Source organism: Pseudopipra pipra, chromosome 4 (genome assembly GCF_036250125.1).
Source record: "Pseudopipra pipra isolate bDixPip1 chromosome 4, bDixPip1.hap1, whole genome shotgun sequence".
NCBI classification, from domain to species: Eukaryota; Metazoa; Chordata; class Aves; order Passeriformes; family Pipridae; genus Pseudopipra; species Pseudopipra pipra.
Window position 1 is genome coordinate 36,827,859 of NC_087552.1, and position 26,551 is coordinate 36,854,409.

General features: G+C 35.5%; 1 protein-coding gene and 1 long non-coding RNA gene across 3 annotated transcripts; one reads left to right on the plus strand and one right to left on the minus strand.

Annotated features, from left to right (window-relative positions):
• Positions 1-1,340: 1,340 nt before the first annotated feature.
• On the plus strand, positions 1,341-25,882 carry ANXA10 (annexin A10). Of its 2 annotated transcripts, XM_064652465.1 has the most exons (12): positions 1,341-1,529; positions 8,140-8,224; positions 10,718-10,812; positions 13,913-14,026; positions 15,852-15,942; positions 16,340-16,419; positions 19,050-19,103; positions 19,225-19,318; positions 20,746-20,841; positions 21,492-21,550; positions 23,653-23,775; positions 24,607-25,882. In XM_064652465.1, exons 1-12 carry the CDS (start codon positions 1,512-1,514, stop codon positions 24,673-24,675), a joined length of 978 nt encoding a protein of 325 aa, XP_064508535.1. In that variant the 5' UTR covers positions 1,341-1,511; the 3' UTR covers positions 24,676-25,882. The 2 variants fall into 2 exon arrangements, with proteins under 2 accessions (XP_064508535.1, XP_064508534.1); XM_064652464.1 differs by lacking the exon at positions 1,341-1,529 and having other exon boundaries at positions 8,101-8,224.
• On the minus strand, positions 10,594-26,484 carry LOC135413173 (uncharacterized). The gene is made up of 4 exons (XR_010430117.1): positions 26,316-26,484; positions 25,188-25,246; positions 20,150-20,585; positions 10,594-11,020 (listed from the first exon to the last, which is right to left on the minus strand). It is a non-coding gene; the product is annotated as an uncharacterized LOC135413173 (long non-coding RNA).
• Between the last annotated feature and the right edge of the window lie 67 nt (positions 26,485-26,551).

Sequence of the window (26,551 nt, forward strand, 5' to 3'; positions counted from 1 at the left end):
GTACACAAACACTGGATCCATTCTGCTGAGCATTATATGGGCAAATATGTTATTCATTTCCTTGTTGGTAAGCCCTGCCTCTTGCCTTGGAGGGGAGATGGCAGGAAAGGACAGCCAAAGGACATTCAAAGGGAAAAGCAGGTTGAAACCTTTCTCTCCCATTTTCTCTAGACTCTCACCACTTTTCTCAGAAAGTTTCATTAAACAGAATCTAGTTCATTAATCAGTTAAGTGCTTTCCTCACATTATGTGCCAGGCATTAGTGTTTCACAAAACAACAAATTTTGACTATTTATTTACATCCTATGGTTCCTGACCACTGAAGATTTTGACACAAGCAGAACAAAACATTAATGTAATCCTGTAAATTTAATCCATTTTCTGTTGTATTGAAGATTAACTGTATTACATTTTAATCCATATTTTTTTGATTCTTCCCAAAGCCTTCCTAAATTGTAAGGAAAAAAAAAGAAGTTTTAGTAAGTGCTTCAAAGCCTGTTATGGATTCATTAAGAAAACCAAGAAAATTTGGAGTCATTTAATTCAGATTTTCCACTACTACTACTGTCAAACTATTGGAAAAACATTACCTCTCTATGCTGGTACCCAATCAGGATAATGGTAGCCTATGCCTTCCATTCAAGTTGTACTAGACGATATACAGACTGATTTGCACTCCTATTTTTATATTCCTCTATTTTATATTCCTGTGTGTGTGTGTCTGTGTGTGTGTGTGTGTGTGCGCGATAAAACTCACTATTTTATCAATAGTTTATTACAATAATAGTTATCATGAGCAGAAAAATACACATTATTAGACACGAAAAACATGGGTTTGCTGTCAGTTGGCTAGTTCAGATTCTGCAGAAGTCCTCAAATACAGCAATGTTACAGGATTTTTTATGAGCTCTTCACAGGATTTTGTGAATTGTAACTTGCTTGAAAAGCCCTTCATCTGCACAGTTCTTCCGAGGCCTACCTGATTACTCTGGGTAACATACAGGGGCTATAAAGCATCTTCCTATGCATGCCAGCTACAAAGAGTTCTTGGAACGAGCGATGAGCTGAGCAATTTCAGCATAAGGAGAAAGAGGAACTAGACCAGACCGAATCTGAAAAGTAAATCATTAACACAAGCACTTTCTGTAGGCGAGTGTTTCACTCGCTGACTAGCAGAATTCTGATTCTTAAAATCAACACAGCAGAACAGAGGGTGTCGTACTAATGGCTCTGTTTACTTACATTACAATCACACTTATTCAATACATGACTAATGACTAAGTATACAGTGAATCTATAAAACTCAAGGACGTACTGTACCCACAGGTGTTCTGCTTCATTATTACTTTGGAGACTTATTCACTTGATATCACTTTGATTGGATGGTTTCTCTCAAATCTCCAAAACAGAATAAGACTTAACTATAACATTAGTTTACTGAACTATTTATTACTTTTAGTCTGGAAAAGCTACTATTTTCATCTCAACAGAACTTGAAGACTCAAATCAAAATGTATTGTGGAGCTTATGTGAGTAGAATTATTTGTTCTCTGAAATATTTCAAAACTTTTGATTCCTCTTGAGTTCTCATCACATACATTGGGATCCATTTCCCTCTACTGACAGAAATTAATCTCAGGTGAAGTTAATTTATTTGTGATTTGGGTCTAATCCTGGTGTTACTTACAGTATATATATCAAGTGTCTGAAATGAAGATTAAAATATAAAGAATTATCAGTTCCTGTCTCAGAATTTTAGACCTTTCAAGAAAAAACAATTCGAGCCTCCTTGTGAGGCTCTGTTTGTGGGTTTTCTATGCTTGCATTTAGCTACTACACAAGAAACTAAATTACATACTATCACCTAATTGTATTAAAAATAAATATGTGAACTTCTCAAAAGATACCTATTCCTGGTACTACTTTGAGGGGCTTATAACTTCACAAGACCATATGTAACTGCATAAAGTAACTGAATATATTTAACATTTATAAACATCTGTTTTTGTTCACAGCATGAAAAATATTTTAAAGCAAAAAAAATGCTATCTCTACAAGGGCCATAACTCATATATCAGTTATTGTTTCCCATCAAAAAATGTAGCAATATACTAAGTGGTTTCATTAGCCCTCTTTAAGAAAAGTTCATAGTGCAATTTTAAATCTCCATTGTGGAAGCTACTAGATTTTCATGACAACAAAATATGAAATTGCTCTCTGTACCTGGCATACTGATAATTATGTTCACTAAGGACTTTCTTTTAATTATTATTAATAAGAATAATTATTCATTCTCTCAAATTTTTTTTCATGTACATTCCCAACAAACTTACAAATCAATACAGAATTTTCTAAAGGAGAAAATTTTTTCCTTGCTTAATTGCAAGTATAATTGACTAATTAATCCAATCCTGTCAGTAAAGTATTTCTTCTGATAAAATTCTACTGAATATATTTGTTTTTCTAAAGTAATAGTTATTGAATAGGCATTATTAATGTGTTTGGTTTTCTGCAATTTGGGATCTCGCATCCTTTACTAGACCAGCTAAGAATTTAAAAGGGATTTTCTTCTGTTTCTTTTTTTATTCTCTTTAAATTAGAGTGATGCTGTAATCTATTTCTAATAATTAAATGAAGGTAGTAGCTTAGTTTCTGCCGTAGATTTCAAGAAATTCGGTTTCTTTTTTCCTACTGATTTATTGATACCAATTGTATTTAAATAATTGACACTGTGTTTGCATATAGTATGTTGTCTGATATTAACAGTAGTACATTATAAAATAACTTACAGGAGAAATTCTTTTGCTTTTCAGTCATTAAAATTGGCAATTATTATATTTGTAATAATAATAATGCAATATTTTATAGTATTATAAAGAAATTCTAATACATTAGATGGTAATTCTTAATACTCCAAAATAGACAATGTTAATACCATCTCTTTATTTCCTCTTCTTCTAAACATAGAAAGGCACACCGATATGCCCTTTGTTTTTTCCATAATCACAGAAGTAAGAAAGCAGAGAAGCAACTGTAGACAATGGGGTGCATATCTATAACCTGATTACAGGCTTTCTCTGATGGATTCACAGGTTGAGTAAATTTTTTATTCTTTATTCCCATTTCCATGTGTTGTGGAGTAGAAAGGGAGAGAAATTAGGGTTATTTTATGAACTAGATTACTGGATCCTAACCAGTGGAGATTGCCCTGTTGAGGCACCCAGACAGAATGGGGACATGTAATGCAGAGCCCACGTAAACATTCTCCCCTGGGTGCCTGCTGGTTCTTCAAGATAAAGTCAGTCTTGGAGCAGTGGCAGTTTTCTCAGAAGACACTCAGCAATAAAATAGCAGAAAAATCACTCTAGCAAATCTCAAACAAGAAAATAGGGCTTACACAGGACTGAGTGGTGAGGCTATCACATTAATTTCTTGTCTACTCTTCTGAAATACAACTTTAAATCGAGAAGAAGTCTTAAAAGCACACTTTCGACTTAAAAATATTTTTTAAGGAATCCTCAAACATTGATATAGCGTTAATTCAGAAGCATAAGAAACATGAAAAAAAGAATTGGAAGCACTACTTTCAGAATGTACTTGGTTCTTTAAGATTACCTCTGTTATATTTTATGCCACCCATATTAGTAATTACGTATTTTATCTATGAATAACTGGATAGGATGGGGTCCCCCCAAGATCAAGAATGAGATGCACAAACTGTTAACAGCAGCAGTCTTGCCAGATTCAGCAATGCAGGGGATCATCATTATCAGAGATTACATAGAGAAAATGGCTCCCCACAGTATCACAGGTAAAACTACAAGAAATTAGACAAGATGAAATCTGTGACCTCTGAAATACACATTCAGGGGGAGATGGGAGGCTTTGGAGAAAGAATTTTCTATATTTAGAAGTATCCCTTCCACTACTGCAAAATTTATTTTTCAAATTAAACGTAACACATACAACAAACACAAAGCAAATCAAAATACTCATGAAATTTTTATTTAATAAAGTTGCACACAAAAGATATCTTTGCCAAAGTATAGCTGGCTCATAGCACATAGCTATGTAATAAAGCAAGCACTTTATTTCAGTAGACATTCCCTATGGGAAACATTCAGACTAAGGAGTCTGACTTTGATTGTTATCAGCAGAATGACTTACTGAACAAATATTATTAGAAGGTTGTTCATACTTCAGATTGCTTTTTCCATCACAAGACTGAATTGCCTGAACTTTACACAACACAATTTGATAAAAGCAGCCTCAGCTTTTACTGATACTTTTGTTGAATGCTTATGGCTTCAGTCAGAAAAAGCTGTAACTTCCTTGCTCTTGCACAGAAGGAAGGTAAATTGCGAATATAAGTTTTTAGAATTATTATAAATTTTTCGGTCTCTTTCCAATTTATTTTGTTGTTTTGATTCATTCAACCAACACCACACAAACCTGTCTGCATTCCATCCGCACAGTTCACTGTGGAATCAGTTCCTTACAGGCGAGTTACATGAACACGTGTGAACAGAGAGATGTAGAAATTGCTCACCTGTGCCGTCTCTGTGGAAACAGATCTGTGTTTTTGTAGATGAGTAGATGAGGAAGACAGCAGAAAGAGGATTAAAATCCTTAAAGTCAGAAATAACTGAATCACCTATGGAGATTTGTTAGCCTTACCTTTAGGTGCTTGGACACTTTGTGAGAAAAAAGCAAAATACTCTTGCTATTCTTCCTTCTAAACGATAGATACGCTCTTCGTTAGGATGCTCCAGGAGAAAGCCAGTATGAAAAACATTTCTCCATGCTCACATACATCATTTTATCTAAACTAACCCATAAAAAGGCCAAATTGCCCTCAGAAATAACGTTCTTCAGATGCCCTTTGAAGGCTCTCTCTTTCCAATACAGAAAGCCCTGCCATGCTGAATACTGTGCTCACAATGGGTGCTCCACCAAACTGGTGCATGTGTCATGAGAGATGCCAGAATCCAGATACCAAAATCAAAAGTCTTTTAAAATGTGCAATCCCTCACATCCTTTCAATGACTATACCAGACATCAAGCCTTGGTTTCTTCAGAAAATCTGGCTGTATTTGTGTGTATTTGTCCATGTATTTGTTTCTTACCAGTGACTTGGAAGTTTACAGTGAATTTGTATCATATTTGGCAGAGGAATACAATCTCTTCTGAAGAAATCCGTTGTTATTAGCTGCAGTGTTCACAGAGGAACTTGTATCACAACACGTTGAACACACCTGATTTTGTATTTCAAAACAATATACCATACTAACATCCCCAAAATCCACAATCTTGCACCCAACCTGAGGAACTGAATCTGACACCTGTGTGTATGCAAAGCAAAACACCTGTGTGTATGCACTTGTGAGGATGGATATTTGTGAGTGCAGATAACTTGAAGGAAAAGTTTAGATTTCTGTATCCCGTCCACTGTACTAATGAATATATCTAAACATATGCAAATCTGGGAAGAGCCACAAAAAATTCATGAGTTTTCTCAAGGTTCACTATGAAGGTAGTGGGAACATGTAGCATATTAGTAATGAGGATATTTGAAGGATATCTGAGTAAGAGAGGAGTTACAAGACTATTTGTTTAACCATCATCTTGTTTAAAACAAAGCTTTACTGACTTTGACCAAGTTCTGTACATTTACACCAATTGAAGACCTAGACCATATTTCTTCTTTGCTTCTTAAGCTTTTTATATCTGTATTTCCCTAAGGCAATATTTATTATTAAAAAATTTATTAAATTTTTTTATTAAAAATCCCCCTCCCCTCTTTTTACAAATTACTACATTTGCCATGAGATGAAAAATGAGCTGTCTGCACTGACTTTGATCTTCTCCCAGATGCTTAGAAGTTCAACTCTGCAGTTCCACTGTATGCCAACACCCTTTGGAAAGGTGTAGATACATTCAGATACAGATGAATTAGTGAACAGTTTTTTCACTATGGGATCTGTCCTAGATTATTATAAATAAAACTAATTTAGGGAAGGAATATTTTTAATGTGAGTGATTTATGACTGGCAAAAATAAACTGGCTTGCTGTAGCTTCCATACAGACATTACAGTTAGGCTCACTTAATATTATAGAATCATTTAGGTTGAAAAGACCTCCAAGATCATCAACTCCAACCATAAACGTAACAGTGCCAAGTCCACCACTAAACTATGTCCCTAAGTGCCCCATCTACATGTAAGAACCATAATTATTTAAATATTTAAATATCCATAAACAACTTTATTTTATGTGCAAATATCAGTCTGTCACTTCTAATAGTCAAATCTCTTAGGCTCCTTGCTCATTATACCTTTGCTAATTTCCATTTTTAGAAAATGAAAATGTATAAATAAATTGCACATGAAGTTCATAGTGGTTCTGAAAATTCTTTCCAGCATGATAACTCAAATAATCACAGTATGTACATTGGACAACAGTGATCACCAGATATAAATTTCACCAACATAGATTTCAGGTTTTGTGCCTGATCCTGGAAAAAAGTTTAGAATTCTTATGTCTGGAATTAGTATACATCCTATGGGACTGACACACAGAGAATAATGCAAGTACCTTTATCACTCAATCCCTTATCATTGAGACAAATGGGTGTTTGATAATGTTTCCTTATTTTAAAAATGTTATTGGAGAAATTTCTGTTAATTTTTTGCATTGAAAAAAATCATAGAATTATCAGATTGAAAGAGGGTTTTTAGGTCATCTAGCCCATCCTCCTTGTCAAAACAGGGGCCACACTAAATTCAGACCGAGTAGATTAGAGATTTCCCCAATTCAGTTTCTACAACCTCTCAGGATGGAGGCTCCACAACCTCTTCAGGCAACTTCTTCTACTGCTTGGTTATCCTCACAGTAAAAAGTGACTTCTTCATATCCAGCCAGAATATTCTTTGGTTTGTTTTATGACTGTCGCCTTTCATTCTTCAAGCACCTCAGTAAGGCGGATGGCTCTATGTTCTTGATGGTCTTCCCATAGACACTGCAGAGCAGCTGTTGGGTCCCTCCAAAGTTGACTCTTCTCCTAAGTCAAATTTCCTGAGCTTCTCTTCACAGGGCAAGTGCCCCTTCCTTTTGACCATCTTGGAGACCCCCTACTATCCATTAACAAGCTCTCCTTACTTTTCTCAGCAAGATGTAAAACAGTTTTACTTATTAAGGGCATGACCTAAAAGCTCCCTGAAATCAATAAAAAGACCTCCACCAATGCTGTCCATGAGATGTGGATAAAGTTCCAGTATTAATAATGTTAAGTGATCCAAAAATGTTTTTGGTCTTCTCAACTTACAAAAAGATTCCTGTTACTTCTGAATCACAATTTTGTCTTACTTGTGTGGGTGGGTTGGAGAACATTGTATTTAGAGAAATGATATTCAGTACGAATGCCCGCAAGGCTTCTGACATCACCAAGAAAACCAAGATACAACTTTCACTGCTGTAGATTTAGCTTTGCCATGAAGTGTAATTCCTGCTCATTCTGGTAGTGACCATCTTAAGGCATGTGGAAGAAAAGTCACAAGATCATACTATTAGCATTCATTGGTTACAAATTACATAACTTGTTCATTAATTACTAATCAAACCACTACATGCTAGCTATACCTGTTGCTTCTCATGCTAATTAGTCTGCATGTGCAGTTCTTACCTACCTTTGAGTCTGGGGTCTATTTTGAGTAGGCGGTCAATGAACTGGTGGTCATGAACAATGAGTTGGTGGTCATGAACTCCCCCGAAGGAATTACCCTTCCCCCAGTCACTGCTCAGTTACTTCTCAGTTCTTCTTAGTTATTCTCAGTTGTTTTTCCTTAAAACAAAAGATTAGTCAGGCATGCAAGATTCACAATGCAATCGCTTAATTATAGCTTGTCCAGCTATAGCTACTGATTAACAGTTAAAAAAATTTGAGAGTTTTGTTCAAATCTTGAGGCACTCAGACCTTAAAATTTCTGACCATGCACTCTTTTCCTCAGTTAGCCACAGACAATTTGTTACCCTCATGAGGCAAAGCTAATTTAAAGTTATGACTGTTAGTTTTCAAAAGAATTATATATGCAGTGCTATAAATGTTAAACACCTCAATTAAAGTCTGCTTTCTCCTTCAGCAGACACAAGGAACGATTTTTCCCGCTCCGAATTTTAACCCTATTATGGATGCCCAGTTGCTAGGAGGAGCCCTACAGGGAATTAGTAAGTATTCTGATCTATTTCCTTTTTTTCTAGAAAGCTCTCATAAAACAACAAGCATGAGGCAAAATAAAAACACATTAAACAAATTAAAAGTGTCACTACCTATCTGTTGATTCTTCAAGGAATCACAATAAGACACACTGATGATGTCCAAATAAATCACATATTTCCATTTACAGGAACTAAGAGACGATCAAGATTAATCTAAAGTCTATACCAACACTTAGAGTAATGAACTCTTCCTTGAGAAAACAAGAAAAAGAAAACAGAATCTGTGATATGTCACTACAGTGAAGGCTGAGAAACAAAAGGTTTTTAGTTGTAACTTCAACAATTAAATGCTACCAAGGTCTGCTAACTATTAATCAGTCATCAAGAAATAAAAATAAATGGAGTAGAAAGTTTAAAGAATTTATTATCTTTGACACAGGAGCAATCTTTCTTTTAATGTATATACAAAAACACTTTTGTTCATAAAAGCATTGTTCTCTGTTCAGTTTTTTGTTCTCCTGTAGAACATTGTTGCTATTGCTAAGAGTCAGAATATTGATCTATTTTTTTACTATCTGAAACATTTTCCTCACATGAAAATTGTTTTCTGTATCAGAACTTTTATATGCCTTGGGCTTTTCACAAGGTTGTACAGCACCAAATCTTGCATTCTGTTTTCAGTTTCTTCAATGTAAATGTGAGGACTCAGACTTAATGTTAAATGAATCACAATGAGCATTAAAGATCAAGGGGTATCTGAAGTATCTTTATGACTAAGTTGGCTACAGATGAAAAGTTTCAAACATTTTGCTAAACTTCAAAAAATACTTTTAATGCAATGTTGCTAACATGAAAAGGCAGAGATTATATTCTTTATTTAATACTGTAAATACAAGCACATTAACCTTACTTTCAGTGTGTTTGTGACAAACGTGGGTAGAGACCTTTCCCTAATCTTCGTTCACGAAGCCCAGCCATGAACCTTACTTTCAATCTACCTATCAGAGTACATGGAACAAAGTTCTAATTTCAAGGACAACTGGCAAAAGAAACAGTTCAGTTTCAGAGGAGTTAAAGTCATCATATCCTTTACAGGCACTGACACCCTGACCCCGAATCTTGTACACGACATTCATTGTTATGAGGAGGTTCAGTCACATACGATGTCCCACTGATACCAGCGTGATTACAGAAATGAATAGAGTTATTTATATTTCTAAGTATTTCCTGGATCTGGATCCTTATTATTTTTACTTTAGAGACCACGTAAGCCATACAGATTCCTGGTGATAATTATTTTCTGAAAAGTAAAAATAAATCCTTATGCACAGTTTCAGTAATATTTCTATTTTATGAGTTTGATGGAAATGAATCAGTCCAATGTTAAACTGGAGTCTTGCTAAAAATCTGGTGTAATTGTGGCTAGATGATCCAGCAGAAAGAGAACTAAACCTGCGGCGTAAAGAGCAAACACACAACTGTTCCTCTGCCAACTTTAAAAAAAAAAGTATTCAATGCCCAGTTGCAATTGTGTCAGAATGGAACCTGACAGTTATAGATTATATGATAATAGCTGCCTTACAAAGGTGCAATAAGTACAGAATGTGTATCTGTAACATATGTATATATGCCCATACAATAATGACTGCTAGAAACTTGAGACATTATCCTACTCCATTCAGATGCTAACTGAACCCCATGCTTCCCAGTCCAACTCATCTAATCATCACAAAGTCAATTGATTTACACTTGGGGATGTATTTATGCTGGAATGTCACTAAAATGCTCAGCCATCTGAAATTACCAAAAGTCAACCTCTGGGATGCAAAAAAAGTTTTATAATTCTAAAATAATTTTCTGAATATGCTAGTCATCTTCTTTTTCACAAGCAATAAATACTGACTCATTATAGAAGTTTAGCAGTATGCTCTAGCCATCAAGCAAATGATCACAGGTAGCCTTCAATAAAATGTCTTTGGAAATGGGGTAAAATACGGGGTTTTTTTAAAACTTCATAACTTATTTTATACAGTTCCTCTGAAAATATAGCTGGCTTTTTCAACTAATGGTCTAACCACAATTTGTCATCCCCATAAAAGAGATCTCTAAGCCTGAAATGACTATTTAATCAATATCAACAGGGCATACAAGTATGACTTCCAAGGCTTAGCCACAAATCCTGTTACTGTGCCTAGTTCTGAATAAATGAAAGCCTCTATCTGTTTTATGGATGCTTTCAAATCCACTGAGCTTGAGAGAGGTGATGATGCATCTGGTAATAACAGACTATTTCACCTTTTTATGGTATTACACCGGCAAGTGCAAGATACATAAGCAGGGTAAATATAACTAATATTGGTAAATACCAGTGGGATATTAGTCTATTGACCTAATTTTTTGAGAAATTAGTATAATCTTCTTGAATAAAACACGAAAAATCACAGATGTAAGTAAATAACAACACATTGTTAATTTAGAGTCTGTGTCATGTTTCCTTTACAGGTTGTGAAAAAGATGTGTTGATTGATATCCTAACTCAGCGTTGCAACTCCCAGCGGCTTATGATTGCCGAGGCATACAGGGACATGTATGGCAGGGTACGACACAGCCACTTTGTGCTTTCATTTGCTTCCTTCTCTCTTGCCTCCAGTGCAGCTGGTCAGCTCTTCTCTCAGGTCAGTCACTGGAACCAAAAGCCTGTCAGACAGCTGGCTGGCACCGACAGGTCAGCACACAACTTCACTTGTTGACTATCAGTACCTCTGACAGTATCAGATTGACATTTACCGCACAGTAGAAGCACGTCTGCCACACAGAGTTAGAAAAGGACATGATAATAAAATAGTATTGTAACCAAAGAAAAACATCATATGAACAGTTATAGGCTTTTTTATCTTACATACTGATTAATGTTCTCATCTCAAGCACTGACATTCTAAGGCCTCATTTCATGTAAATCCATCCATACACTAAGCACAGTACTCATCTCAGCTGCTTAATGTTAAATTTATGAATCTTTGAAAGGTGTTTAAAAAATTTTAAGACATAAAAAGTTAGCCTTTTTTCAAATGTAGTTTATCTATCTTTACTGTATATAACAATGTAATTTTTGTTATATGAATTCTTAAACATACACAGAGATAGATATCCTCACTCTATTTCCAGATCTACTATTGATAACCAAATAACTTCAGGAAAGTTGCAATGCCTGCATTTTCCTTAGTTACACCAGCTATACAAGGGCAAAAAAATAGCAACACCTTTTCCAAAATTCATGTGAAATCTACTGATGAAAAGTTCTGTATGAAAATAAATACTGTTGGATTAAATTGACTAGACATGCTCTTCCCCTAAGAGAAGCCAGGCAAACACAACAAAATCCAGTTTTCTTCTTTCCCTGAAGCCTGTAAAACTAGCAGCTCACTGGAAAATTCCTTTAAGGTCAGTGTCTGCTTGCCATTGAATCGATCAGCGTGAATGAGAACAATGAGCTTGCACAGATGCTACCACACAGCCATCAGCCTTAATTAGAGTTAATCAGAAATGGTTCATTCAAAAACTCCATATGATGTGGCACTGTTACACCACCAGTTTGTTAACCAGTAGAACAGTGTATTTTTTCCTTTAGGTAGCTAACAAGTTTTCCACAGACAACCTTTGTGCCAACTGTATATCAAAATACCTCAAAATCATTGATCCCTAAATATGTTGAAACACTCACTCTCCTAGAACTGGGAGCAAAAGAGCTGGATTTAATCAGTGTAGTGGGTTGATTTTGTGTTGTTACTCATCTCTAGGAGATCAATGACTTTATTTGGATTGTTAGCAAAAATCAAACACATAATATTTGAGATACTTTAGATGTAGCCTTGAATGGATGAGTGGTTTTTGAACAGACATTAAAAGAACAATAATTGAATCACAGTTACCCACCTTCCAAAGACTGCAACAGTGATTGAAATCAGTGCACCTGAATGATTAAAACTGTTTTTCTACTATGAGGTATTTATTAGGTTACCATTACACATGCAAACCACACACCTTGAACTGCCGATAATTTAGCACACCAGTGATAGCACTTCCCTGGCTGTGATCTGTCCTAATGGTTATACTGCATTGAGCAAATGTGCTATTTGGCAGTCTCAGTTCATGAGTGGTAAACACTGCAGGGGCACAGAAGACATGCATGCAGTGAGGCAATAGCAGTTTTAGCCTTCTCAGTTCAATTTAAAGTAAAACTGTTGGTCCAATCCTCTTCCCTCTTAATTTCACTTCAGTCTGCTCAATATGGTAGCCACTATGCCCATTCATTAGACAACATCTGAGAAAGAGAGAAATATAAGAAGAGGAAAGAAAGACCTGAACCAGCTGCATGATTCAGACATGCAGAGAAGCTTTAAGATTCCTTCCTACAATTAGCCTTCAAAGATTTTGTACAGCAAAGATGATTAGGAAATTAAAATAATGACAATTTAGAGTTGTCTTTTCTTATTTTTTAATACTTCACTTCCCTTAGCTCTGATTGCAGGAGTAATTTTTAAATAGTATCCATTTGTATTATTAATCCATTTTCCCACAGGCATGTTGTCAGAAGTGAAATGTCTTAATGAATTAATTTCTACTCCAGGTGTGATTTAGGGGGCATCAAATTCATCTAATGTGCATTCACTGAAGACTGCGTATGTTTCTTCAGCATAAATTTAATTTTTAATGTGTATTTGTCCTCCTTCATTGCTACTTTAGCTATTAATTTTATTCAGAAATATATCAGTTATATTCAGAAATGTATCAAAAGCAAAGTACAGGCCTGAAAAATGTGCAGCTCTGAAAATGTAATAGTTTATATCATGGGAACCATTTCAATTCAGACTTAGATCAGAACATACCTGACAGCTGTCTAGTGCTGCACATAAAATATTAAAAAAAAAAAAAAAAAAAGCATGCACAGGTATCCTTTAACAGAATCCCCAATAGTAAGCTAACAAGCTTTTGGCATTTGCAGTGTTTTGAAGGATGTTACCGGGAATGGGGAGAGTGAGGAGGAAACTCTGATCCATTACTCATCTACTTTGCAAGAAAGAACTGAGACACATGAGGGGGAAGAGGAAGGTTCCTTATTATTAATCCAGTATCTGTTAAAAGTAGTGAATTTATTTTAAATATAAAATATTCAAAAGTACATAACCTTCCAGCAACTCAAAGCAGGTATTTTTATGTACTAGGAGCAATACAGATGATTTTTTAATTTATTCACATGGTAAATGACACTGAAAAAAGCACAAGAAATCACCTGGATTCTATGTGATTCGATTTCCAAAGGTGCTTACCTCCCACAGATTTGCACAGGGAATATGCCAAGGAAAGCTGCAGATGCTCTGCCATGATATTCAGTGTTCTAAAACTTTAAGTAGTAGTTGCACTTACAATCCTGCATTTTCTTCTGTATTCTAATGAACCAGAAACCAACAAACCATTGTGGTCTACTAGCTTATGCATCTTTTCTTATCTTACCCATACTAGTAGAACAAGCTGGTGCTATTTAAAAGAACATTTTTTTCTGAATCTTAGCCAGAATTCATCTTTGACAGTCCATTTTTATTCATTTACAGAGAAAATCACTAATAATTTTTTAATCTGTCTTAATAAAGTGCAACTATTGAAATAATCCTGTCTATGCACTTTCTTTTTCTTTTCAAGGATCTGATAACAGACCTAAAAGAGAATCTCTCTCATCACTTCAAAGAAGTTATGGTTGGCTTGATGTATCCACCTGCCTCCTACGATGCCCACGAGCTCTGGCATGCCTTGAAGGTAGTTGTCAAATTCAGAATTGCTTAGAGTTGCAGTCACTAATTAGAGTACTGAACATATGTTAAATTATTTTTTTGACATTTAATTGGTTGATAAACTCATGGAAGTTAGTACACTGGAGTAGTATACTACCACATAGTATACTAGGTCATCAGAAATACAGTGCTATATGAAGTTTATTCATTGGTATGCTAAAATCAGCAGAAATAATATCCTTGTAATGTAACAAATATAACCCATTTAACACCCACGGTAAACTCAGGTTATTAAGAAATATTATACAGGGAAATGTAAGGCCCTGTTCCTGCAAGCTATTATGTATGCTAGAAATCAAATTTATTTGCACACCCAGTGCCATACACTAAGAATCCACCTCTGGAAAGACCAATATTTCTTTAGCAGAACATGTCTTTGCATAAACATTTACAAATTACCCTGTGACAAAGCAATGATCACTCCACTCAAACGGAACTGATTGCCTATTTCGAAAAAAAAATTTCATTTTCTTCACATGATCTGAGACTGTGCTCCTTACAGAACTGAAGCTTTGAAACAAAAATATTTTTTCACATATCATGTATATAATATGTATATTACATTTATGTATATAAAAGTGAAATCCATTCCCACAGGACACTGTGGAGGCCAAAAGCATAAGTACTTCAATAATCTCTTTGAAAACAGGTTCACTGTTGGATATTGAAAATAATCCTTCTCAGAAAATTCCTGAGTAGTCCATTCCTGAAAGATAGGAAGGTATATCAGAGTTCAACACTGGGTTTTTTTTCTTTCCATGAACATTTGCTACTGTCCACTGTAACAAATAAGTCACAAGTTATACGACTTTGTGCAAGATGATCTATCTTGACAATTTCGAGATTCCCCTCAAAAAAAGGAAAATATTAACACTTCTTCAGACACTTAAATAAATGCACTTTGTAGAGCTACTGATACGTTTTTATTATAGTTGTCATTAAAAGAATTGTGCAATATCTTTGTTAACAACAGAATCATGTCCTTTATTAACATTATTGACAAGACTGCCAAACTTTATTTTTTTCTAAATGTGGCTCAAAGTTGAACTTTCTTGGTCTGGATTTATATAGCCAAAGTAAAAAAACAGGTCGTGTATCTACAGGTTCAGGCTCAATGTCATGTTTTCCCATTATCCCAAATGCAGAATACTCACCAACACTATACATGTGCATATCAAAAGCAGCATACGCACTGCATCTTATGTCAACTCAAGTTTATAAAATTAATTCAAATCCTGTGTCAAAATAACAGTGATTTGCAGCACTGAATGCATGGCCATGATGCTTTCCTTAGATACTAAGTTCTATAGTAGAAATTTACAGACTGTAGCATTCCTAAATAAATTAAAAAAAAAAAAAAAGAAAAAAAGAAAAAAAGAAAAAAAGGAAGAAAGAAAGAAAGAAATAAAGAAGGGTACGATAAAAGACAAACATAATAGCTGTGCTCACGTCTACTTCAGATTGCCTTAATATTTGCTGGGGTTTTTGCTCAATCTTTGCACCTGATTTCTTTCAGCAAATCCTAAATTCTTACTGAAGCTCTAAAATCATTCCCATTATGTTTCTGTCAACACTAGTCTTGCTTCATTCCTCACTCGCTATATACATGCTGAAATTCAGATTAAGTAAAAATATATTTTAAATACAGGTGTTTACTATTAAAATGCACTCTGCACTGCTCCAGCAGAGACTGCTATTCTTTTGTTACTTCTGATAAGCACAGCACTGCTTTCCTTTAAAAACTGTGGTTTCTCCTACACATCTTTTTGTATTTACTTCTTTCCACACAGGGAGTAGACACAGAAGAAAAATGCCTAATTGACATATTAGCCTCAAGATCAAACACGGAGATCTTCCAGATGAAAGAAGCCTACCTAATGCGTAATGTTTTCTAAGAAGTGCACTGTAGCAGTTGTACTATGTGTGCTCTGGACGTATTAGCACACACAAAGGAAGAGAACTACAAAAATGACTCCTCAATACTGACTGGTTCCCTTCCCCATCTCCTCCCCGACTATATTCCAAAGGCTGAAACAACGTGGGTGGGTGGACAGGCAAGTGGGGACAGTGGCTGAGGGCCATCAGCAGGGCCAGGCAAAGTGCCAGCCCCATGGCCAGGTCCATGGAGAACCTGCTCAGGTTACAGTGGAATAAACACCATAGAGAATGGACAAGTATTTGAATCCTATTTATTTACCCTTTGTTTGATAATCTTCATTTGTACTATGCAGAGCATAATCATTTGTGATTTTGATTACATGTTTTTGGTTTAACCTAGAATATAATACTGATCTTCAACAAGATATCAATTCCGAGACTTCAGGGCACTTCAGAGATACGCTCATGAACCTTGCTCAGGTACTGTAAAACCAAGTAGTAAGATTTACATTTCTAAAAAATTCATAATAACTTTTGATACTATTTGAGAAGTCTTAAATTTTACGGTGACTGTGGTTAAAGCTAGTTTAATAGGGCTACACTTCCAAAAAGGGGGGGGGGGGGGGGGGGGCAAATCAGGTGAGGGAGAGAGTAATCTTCTCAGACTTTGGCTATCAGATGGAGGCAAAGGATAAAAGGTTATTTTATAAAGTCCCCTGATTATTCAACTGCTGATCCTCTGCTCCATCCGTCTCTTCTCAAAAGGAGTCTAGTTGCATGTACAAATGAGATTGTTATTTTTAAAGCTCTCTTTTCTCCATTATTAGAATCCAGTTGAAACATTATGTGAAAATGGAGATATATCCACATTTGACTAAGAAATAAAGTATTAAAGAGATCACTGCTTTAAATATGATGTTCTTTGCGCTACTGTATATGCTAAATCACAGCATGTTTGGACAGAGGCAGAGTGTCACTATGACACACTAACTTCTGCAGTTTTACCAGTTTGTAGTTTTATACAACGAAGTGGTCATCCTTGCCAGATCATAAGCTCCCATTCTCATTGTAGTCACTGTGCTCATTATCTTAAAAATCTTTTGTAATCCAGAGTAACAACTAATGACAAAGGCACCGCAAGGAAATAACAGCATACATAAGGTATATCTGTATATAAATATATGTATGTCTGGGGAAAAAGTTCCCACTGAGATATGAAAGACCAGATGCATCAAAAGTAGAAGCTATAAACAGGAAATATTTTTTCCCTAATAATGAAAATTCTTACTTGCTTAAAAATTAAAAGCTAGAGGTTAAGCAACCTCACTTCTCATCTTTATTAAAACCATATTTTACCCATCAAACAAACTAAATTTAAAATAATCTAAGATTATACATTATTAGTCCTTATTTTCTTAAACCCCAGGCATTGATAAAGAGGTCTAAAATCAGCAACTTCTTAGCTAATAAGATCTGCTATTTTTCTCAAGACAAGGAAAAGCTGCAGGAAACTTCAACTTTACTCCGTTATACTGTCTACTTTTGAAGATTGTTAGTCAAATCACCCATGTTTGGATATGATCTTATATTTAAACTCAGTGATATTTTATTAAAATAGGTCCTTTCTAGTTCCTTTACCATGCAATTTACAGAAGATTATTCTATAGCAACACTCCAATGCATCCTTTAATGCTTTTTTTCAGAAGCCCTTTGCTTTAATTTCTATTAAATCTTGGGACTGATGACACACATATCTGACTACAGTTGGAAGTAAATGTGCTCCACATATGGAGAGCAAACTATTCAATTACTATTGTGTTGTATTTACAGTTTTCAAGTCCAGCCTGAGGCAGATTAGAAGTTATAGTTTATAGCCCTTCTTAAAGAAAGTAACAGAATTACAAATTCAGGCTGACTAATATTCTAGTCTGAGATGAACAAAATATGACAATTTTCTACAATTTAAATCATAATTATACAAATGTTACTGGGAAACGTGGGCATTTGACTCATGCAGAGTATTATTTATGTTATTGTTCACTTGTCTTTGTTTCCTGTGTTTTCTTGTGTATGTAACTTTATGCAGTCATTCTGTCATAATTTACTTCAAGTAATTTATCTTATTGCTAGGAATTTCACTGTGTGAAATTCTTACTGTTTAATTAAAATATAAACTAACATTTTTAACAAGAAAGAGCTACAAATCAGTCATTCTACAAGCTGACAGCCAGTACATAATTTTAATTCTCCCTTTCACATATAAGGTAAAATACTGTAAATTTTAAACTAAACTGTTTCAAACACATATTAAGGCAGTGATTACATGAGCTTGAGATTGTTAAGAGTTCTGCAACCAAGGTTGATTTCTATCCTTACAAGATGGCTATGGTCAAAAAAGCAATTCCAAGAGTTGTGTGCTCTTCTCTTTTTCTAACAGCTATACAATTCAGTTCATAGTGTGTTTATTAAAGAATTTAGCTCGATTTGTGTAACTGAAAAGCTATTAAATATATGGGAAAATTCGAAGTATTCTTCAGTGTTTTGTGTATAAAACTTGTCAAACGATTTCTTAGTCTTGGTTCTTAATTTTAGACAATGATTGAGCAAGCAAAATTTCCATTATTTGATGAGCTTGCTCCTATGATTTGCGCAGAGAGAAAAAAAATTGAGAAAAGATTCTTCTGGTATTATGTATATTGATAAGAACTAATCAGTGAATGGCAAATGTTACTCTTACCCTTATTTTCCCCTCAGAGTTACATATTACAGTAAGCAATATAATATCCATACTTCTGAAAATGGTGGTGGGATGGTGGTGGTGGGTTAAAAGCTTATTTAAAATGGGACTAAGAATGGGATAGGTTTATCCAATTCCCCCATTTTTCTCTCTGCACAGTGACTGTCATTCCAGAGATCCTCTTATTAAAGAAAATGAAGACAATGTGACAACTTGAGGCTATTTTCTACATTTGCAAATTCAACCATGGAATATACTTTTCCAATCTAAAAGCCCATATATGCAAGTTAGCTTCATATAGAGATAACTTTATATTCCTACAGTGTTTTAGGATTTAATTTTTGAAGAAAATGTTATTTTTTTTTTTTCCCAGGGAACAAGGATGGAAGGATATGCAGACCCTTCTACGGCTGCTCAGGATGCAATGGTAAATATGCTCAGATGAGAACTTCTCAAATATTAAAAAAAGAAAAAATAGAAACTTTGAAAAGTGATTTAGGACTGACTTAAAATATTTTGCATGTTTTTTCCTTTTTCTGGTATACTAGATTCTATGGGAAGCATGTCAGCAGAAAACAGGCGAACACAAAAACATGCTGCAAATGATTCTCTGCAACAGAAGCCACCAGCAGTTGTGGATGGGTAATCCAGCAGTTCAGCTGTTTAGGCAGAGTGGAAAGGAAAAATCTGACTTGCTAATAAAGCCATGCTTTGCATACCAAGACACTCAGTGTGCAGCAGGGCATTAGCCTGAAACCTAAGTGTGAACTGTTGGAGCTCAGACTCCCACTGATGTTAATGGGATTTTTGGAAGTTAATGCAAAACTGAACTTCGCCTGATGACTCCTGACAGCTGTAGACAGAACAGACAGGCACCAGGATGCCTAATAACAGAGGGAAGAATGCATGACTAAAGAAAGGCAAATGCTATGGCTGCACAGAATTTACACGTGACACAACAGGATGAAGTGGTTTTTCTTAATGATTTTCTTCATTTTCCCTAAGTAACTTTTGCGAGGGAAAACACCTCAGGAGAGGCGGATGGAGTATTTTCAACAAATGTTTGTATGTGAAAACCCATTGCTGTGTTGAAGCTTTTCCCTGGAAGTTTCAAAGAAGTTTTTGATGGGAGCACTTCAGTGTGTACATCCACTCTCCCATAACAAAAATACACACAGAAACACAAGAGCCATTTTTATTTAAAATAGAGAATCAGACATAATTGCAGATTGCAAGAAATTCATGTGAGCTCATCCAGATCTTCCACTGCAGAAAAGAAACCTATAGTATCTGTTTGGTGACAAGTATGAGTTTTTGCTCTGCAGTGGAAAAACTGTCTGGTGACAAGTTTATCACTGTGCAGCCAACTGTATTTCTTATGTCAACTGCAACAGTAGCTTAGAGTTACTTTGCTATCATGGATCAACAAATTCATTCAGCTGGTGTTGATAGGATTAAAATAATGTAACACACCTGCTTTATGTTCAGCTCTCTTCCTGAGATTTGAGGGCTCTGCCTGTACTGTAGTCCTCCACAAGTTTTGTAGTCAGCAGTGAGCTGAAAATTTTCCTCCTTCCCTAAAGGAGAAAGCATGCTCTGTATACTGGATACACACATTATGCAGAGTGTCCAGGTCTGGATACTGACATGTTACATGTCATGCAAGCCAGGGCTTCCTGTCACAATCTGTGAATCTCTGGCCAGTTTTAGCCAAGCTGAGCAAGGAACTTGCTTTAATGACCTGACAGTCTTAAGTTTCATACACAGATGTTGCTAGATGGAGAATTTATGAAAGCTTCCAGTGAAACAGAGGCTGTGGCATGCATTCATTTCAGACTGTAGACTGAAGAACCCAGGCAGAGAATCTCCTGGAAGCCAGGTTTCAGGCTACTCATTTAGATTGCCTTACCTGGGGAATATAAACATAATGAAACACTGTGAATAATAAGGCAAAAAAATGAACTCAATAGTTATAGTACCAGGGGGGAGCAATGAACTAAAAAAAAAAAAGCAAATTGATCATTATTAATGAACTAAAATAAAACAAGGCGTTTTTTTTCCCCTCCAAGTTTTCCAGGAGTTCCAAAATATCTCTGGGCAAGACATAGTAGATGCCATTAACGAATGTTACGATGGATACTTTCAAGAATTACTGGTTGCAATAGGTAATGTAATAATATTATTTTTACTAGCACTAATCTCTTAGTAAATATCTAGTATGTTATCTCTTGTGCGTCAAGAATATTATTTTCTGATATTTTTATTCACTTTAATCTCCTACATTGTGCAATTAAATTCTCAGACATAATTACAGAAGAATATTTTAACTACTTTCCCATGTCTGTGTAAATCCAAAAATGTATCCACACAGCACAAGCTCCTCACTGACCAGAACTAGTATTTGTTCTTTATTTTGTAACAAACTTTGTGTGATCAATGATAACTGCATTTCCAACTGATGTTAAAAATATTAAATAATGGGCAATGTTTTCAGGACTTTGGTGGATGTAAACACATTTAAAGCTTTATGTGCCTTTTTTCTTCATTGACAGAATAAGAATAATATTTCAATTAAGAAGTCATTTGAGTGTATTCACTGATATTTAATAACCTCTTTGATGCAACAGCAATGTGGACCCACCCAAAATAAGTACCATATTTTTAAAATCTCAAATACAGTTATATTAGTGAATATTGGTAGCTTAATTTTAAGCTGAGTCATGAAAAGCCAGCTTTATATTTCAAGGAGCCCAAAGCCAAAAGAAACTATTTTATAATAATTTCCTGTTTATCTCTTGCAACTCTTCTCTCCTAGTCCTCTGCATTCGTGACAAGCCTTCCTACTTTGCTTACAGGCTTCATAATGCAATTCATGTAAGTAGCCATTTTTGACATGTCTTAAAAATCAGATTCCCTTTTTTATTTGTTTGTTTGATCATTCTTAAACAAGTACTTACAAATCACTCTGTTCAATCTTTGCATGTTTTAAAACTGTTGGTACCTATATAAATTTCAAAGCAGTAGTGCCTAAGCTACAGTTAGCATTTGGCAGTAAAGGGTAAAATATTTAGATACCTTAAAACAGTATCTGTCTGGTAACTTTGTCAAATTTTTTTTTTAATTTAAAACATTTCATTTCTATGGACGGTATCTCCCCCTGCTGTGCAGAACTCAACGTGCACTTTTCCTATGACACAATTTTTTGTCTGTGGAGATTTAATAAGTATTGGTAAAAATTAAATAATAAATTAGTGTTACATAAAGACAAATGGTTATATTTTCTTGTGGGACTCCATGCAGGTTCTTTTATTTTTTGAGTAAGTGCTAATATACTAAAATAAATGAGTGCCGAGGAGAAATGTGGGTAAATGCAAAGAAACACTTACAAATTCCTCTTACTAAGGAGGAATGTCACTGGAGACATTTTCTTTTGTTTTTCATTCATTAATGAAAATAATGATGCATTATGTTTTATAAAAACAAAAGTATAATCTTATAAGGCTAATCTTTTAAGTATAATCTTTAGAAGATTGTCATAAGAGTAAGCCATGAGTAAGGATCACCTTAGAGCAGAAATGACACAGGTAGGAATTCCAAGCCAGAACCATCGAACAAAACTTCTGACCAACACTCCAAAAGTGCCCCAGTAACCTCTGCCAGAGGCTGCCACTACTGCTGTCCAATGTTTCAGCTAAAACAACAACTGTGGCAGCAAAGAACCAAGAAAAATCCCAGGGTCTGAAAGAAAGAGGCAATATTTTGTCTGACTTGTCAAAAGGGGATTCTGGTACATGACACGAAAAAGGTTTGTCAAAACTACCAGGAAATATCAACTATCATGAGAAGTGATATTTCTCAATGTTCTGTATCAAGACTGCTTTTCAAGTTAAAACCTCCTTTCCAATTTTAAGAAATATCACATAAATAGCTTTCTTCTATATTATATTCAGATAACATATGTGATGCAGAAATAAGTTTTTAATTATTAAGAATAAACCTCTACATTTTGTTTTAATTAATATTTTACTATATTCTCTCAGTGTTTTAAAGAACACAGAAAATTCTCAAAAGAAATGCAAGAATTTAAAATAGTGTCTGGTTTTGCAGCCAAGCTATATCCATATTAGGTCAAAAGCATTTTATACATCAATTTATAATACAATATAATAAAACCCACCTACGATTCCAATGCTTGAAAACATAGTCCATAATGTTTTAATGGTTTATAAGAAAGATTTTAATCTAGCCAATCAAACATGTATCAGATTTTCTACATGCAGCTTTTTAACACAGTTCATCACTTGTTTTTGGAGAATAAGATTTCAGTATCAATGATTAGCTGATAAAACTACAATTTAGCTTTAAAGAATCTAAATTGGTCATCAGTTGTCCCAGCCCTAAACCTGTTTTGACTACTTTTATTGTCACTAGATGTCCCCATTCTCCACAGAATTACAATATGAAAATTTATTTAGAAACAGAATAAACACGTCTGAACACACATTATATGAATTCTAAACCAATGGTTAGAAGTCTCACTGAATTCACATGTGGCAGCAGTTCTTGTGAAACACATTATTGGCTTCAGTATAATTTGAATGGACTCCACAATGACAGTCAAAACTGCTACACACAAACTGAATTCCTGAGACTACTGACAAAGGATCATCAGATTTTCGTTGTTAAAAATTTTGGTGCATGGATAAAACACTGGCATGTGGGCACTCCTTATTCAGTAAGATAAATTCTATCATTTGAGCACATGAAAACTCTATAGGATAAAATCCTTGAATGTTTAGACTCCTTTAAAGTCTAGGATACCTTTATGGATATATCTTATATATCCTATATACCTTCCTACACTATATAGATATATCTTATCTTTATCTATTAAACATTATTATGAACATATACAGATAAGCAAACACATATTGTCCAATTGTCAAGTTTACTCTCATCTTCTCTTTTCATTTTAGGACTTTGGGTTTCACAATAAAACAGTTATTAGAATTCTCATCGCCAGGAGTGAGATTGACTTGATAAATATACGGCAGCGATACAAAGAAAGATATGGGAAATCACTCTTCCATGACATTAAAGTAAGTTTCTGCAAACTTTTGCATATATTCAGCACTGGCATCACACAGACTGTGCAAAGCCCTACCAGGAAAATACAGAGGGTTAATCTCCATTTAACCACTTGGTTTAAAAAAAAAACCAAAACACAAAACCAAACAAAAAAAGCAATGTATAAAAACAACAGAGAATTTTCAGTGCCTTGGTTTGGTTTCAGTAAGCGAGCAGTGAATTCTCAACTCACTCCCTCTCTGTGATTTTGTCCCTCCTCAATGCAAGAGGAGTATATAAACAGGGCAAGACAGTGTGTGCTGAGGAGTAGTTTGCACGAATGGTTTCGACACTAATTGAAAACATCTTACTTCATGCTGTTCTGCAAGGTTAGGCTGATACCACTTTTGTGCAAAACTGAAATAAATATCTGGTTTTATCCTTATGCTTAGACAGCACTTTCACAAAAACTGTTCCTCTTGTACTTTTGCTCTGTATCTTAAAACAAAAATTTGAAACTGTTTAATTGTACCAAAAAAAATTACTCTTGCTAAGACACTTTACTTTTTTTATATCACTATAATCCAACTGCAAGATGCACAGCAACTTTAAGAAACTACTCAGGATTTTTTGGTATTGAACTTAAGAAGTAATAAACAGATTTGATCCAGCATTGTTTCTAGGTGCCTGAGCAACTAAAGACCAAGGTATGTGAAATTAAAAAAAATCTCAGCCTGTAATCCTTATGAAAACAGTGTAATATCTTATAAAACTGTATAGCAGTCTAGTCCTTGTCATACACCAAGAGAAGAAAAATTCAGAAAAGGTATAGTCACTGAAATGTTGATTTTTTTTTCTTGTAGCATTTTGCATCAGGGCATTATGAGAGTGCTTTACTTGCTATCTGCGCTGGTGATGCAGAAGATTATTAAGTAAGAAGACGAACTTTGAAGAGTGCAAATCTATTTTAAATAGAAATTGAAGCTATACACAATGCAGTAACTGTAAGAGATCCCTACCTTACATAATAGATAGCAAAATCAGTACTATACATCTGCTAATACTAAATCTTTCTTGAGGCAAGAAAAAGATATTGGCAGGAAGCTGGTTTTATTCCTAGTTCTAATTAATATTTCTGGGTTTACGATTAATGTAAATTAATGAAGCAAGTGGTAAAATTACTCCATGTGAGCATATGTTTATCATTTCGTGTCACAACACTCCAAATATTTGTCAACAGGCTCTGGAAGAACCTACTCACTTCCACACTGGAGTAAGAAAAAAATATTTTGCTTTCTTTAATTTTATCAGCAGGATTTCTTCCTTTAGGTGAATTTTTTCTGCTCTTTTCTACTTCTTATACCTCATATTTTATGCTCTTGAACATTATTGTTTTAGTTACTATCAAATTAAGCATCTGCCCCGCCTGTTATCAGTGACTCACCAGAATCCTTTAGTATTCTCTTTCATTTGGCCCACATAGTTCATGGCATTTCCCTTATTCTGTTCAAAACAAAAGAAAAAATTATAATCAAGTACCCAAACCATTCTTGATTCAGTGCCACACAGTGGAAAACCCTGGAAAGCGAAACATTACTTAGCTTTGAGCAGAGAAGTTCCATGGAATTAAACTCTGAATTCCATCTGTACCTATTTCATTTTAATCATTAATTAAATATTGACCTTCAGAGCATGGAGGTATATCCAGGATGCCCTGGGTGGTTTAATTCAGGAGCAAACTACTAATCGATGACACTGCACCTCCAAATGAGGCTGAAGGATGTGGCGCTCCCTGGAGTACCTGCAAACACAGGCTGACAACACCTGGTGACAGCAAGTCACATCGCAAGGAATAAAGACAGCAGAGCTCAGCCTCGAGTCCCCGTTCCACAAGAGAACGTGGCGCTGCTTTTTAAACACCTCGAGTCTATGGAAGGCAGCCTATCCATGCGACTTCCCAGCCTGTGTGCACGTACCTGCTCTCAGCATCTTACGGACATAGAAATGAGGGAAAGTGTGGTAATATTCACTGAAATATCTGCCCTTAGTTTTTGGCCTGCAGCCACAAGGTGTCCGACCGGGAAGAACCGTTCTCCATGTTTTTACACGGGCACTTCCGCAGGTGCAGCTCAGTGAGACTGAATAAAGCACTGCTACAGAAACCTACAAATATCTGGTTGCTTTGCTGCCGCTTGCTCCTGTCCTTCCCTCAGCCGGTGGAATTAACACTATTTGCAGCGTTATCTGGCTTCTTTGAAAATACTGACTTCATGTTACAACTCTATTGATTTATAATAAACTTAAAATTTCATTGGAGTCCCTCTTGAGTTTAACTAATTTCAAAACATTTCGAGCGCATAGTTTAATTGTTAAGCCTGAACTTTGGGAGGAACGGCTTTGGGAGCAAAAAGAAACTAAGGGAAAAAAAAAAAAAGAAAAATGAGGTGAGCACCATCCCAACTTCTAAGCACCAACACAACCCTAAACCGAAGTTCTGTTCTGATTTTGCAGCTGTAGCTAGAGGCAGCTCGCTACAGCCGTACATCGGCGCTGTGGAGTCACTTCGTTTTACCCCTGCACACCCGCAGATCTGAACGAGGACTCATCCCTGGATCGCAAGCGCCCCGGGCTCCCGAACTTCCCGGCCGGCACGCGGGGCAGGAACTCCGCGCAGAGCCCGTCACAAGATGGCGGTGGCGGCGCTAGGACCCTGCGCGCTCCGTAACGCAACTGCCCGCGCGCCAAGCACGGGGCGGGCCCCACAACCCTCCGCCCCACCCCTCCGTGTCGTTGCCTGCTTTTATTGGA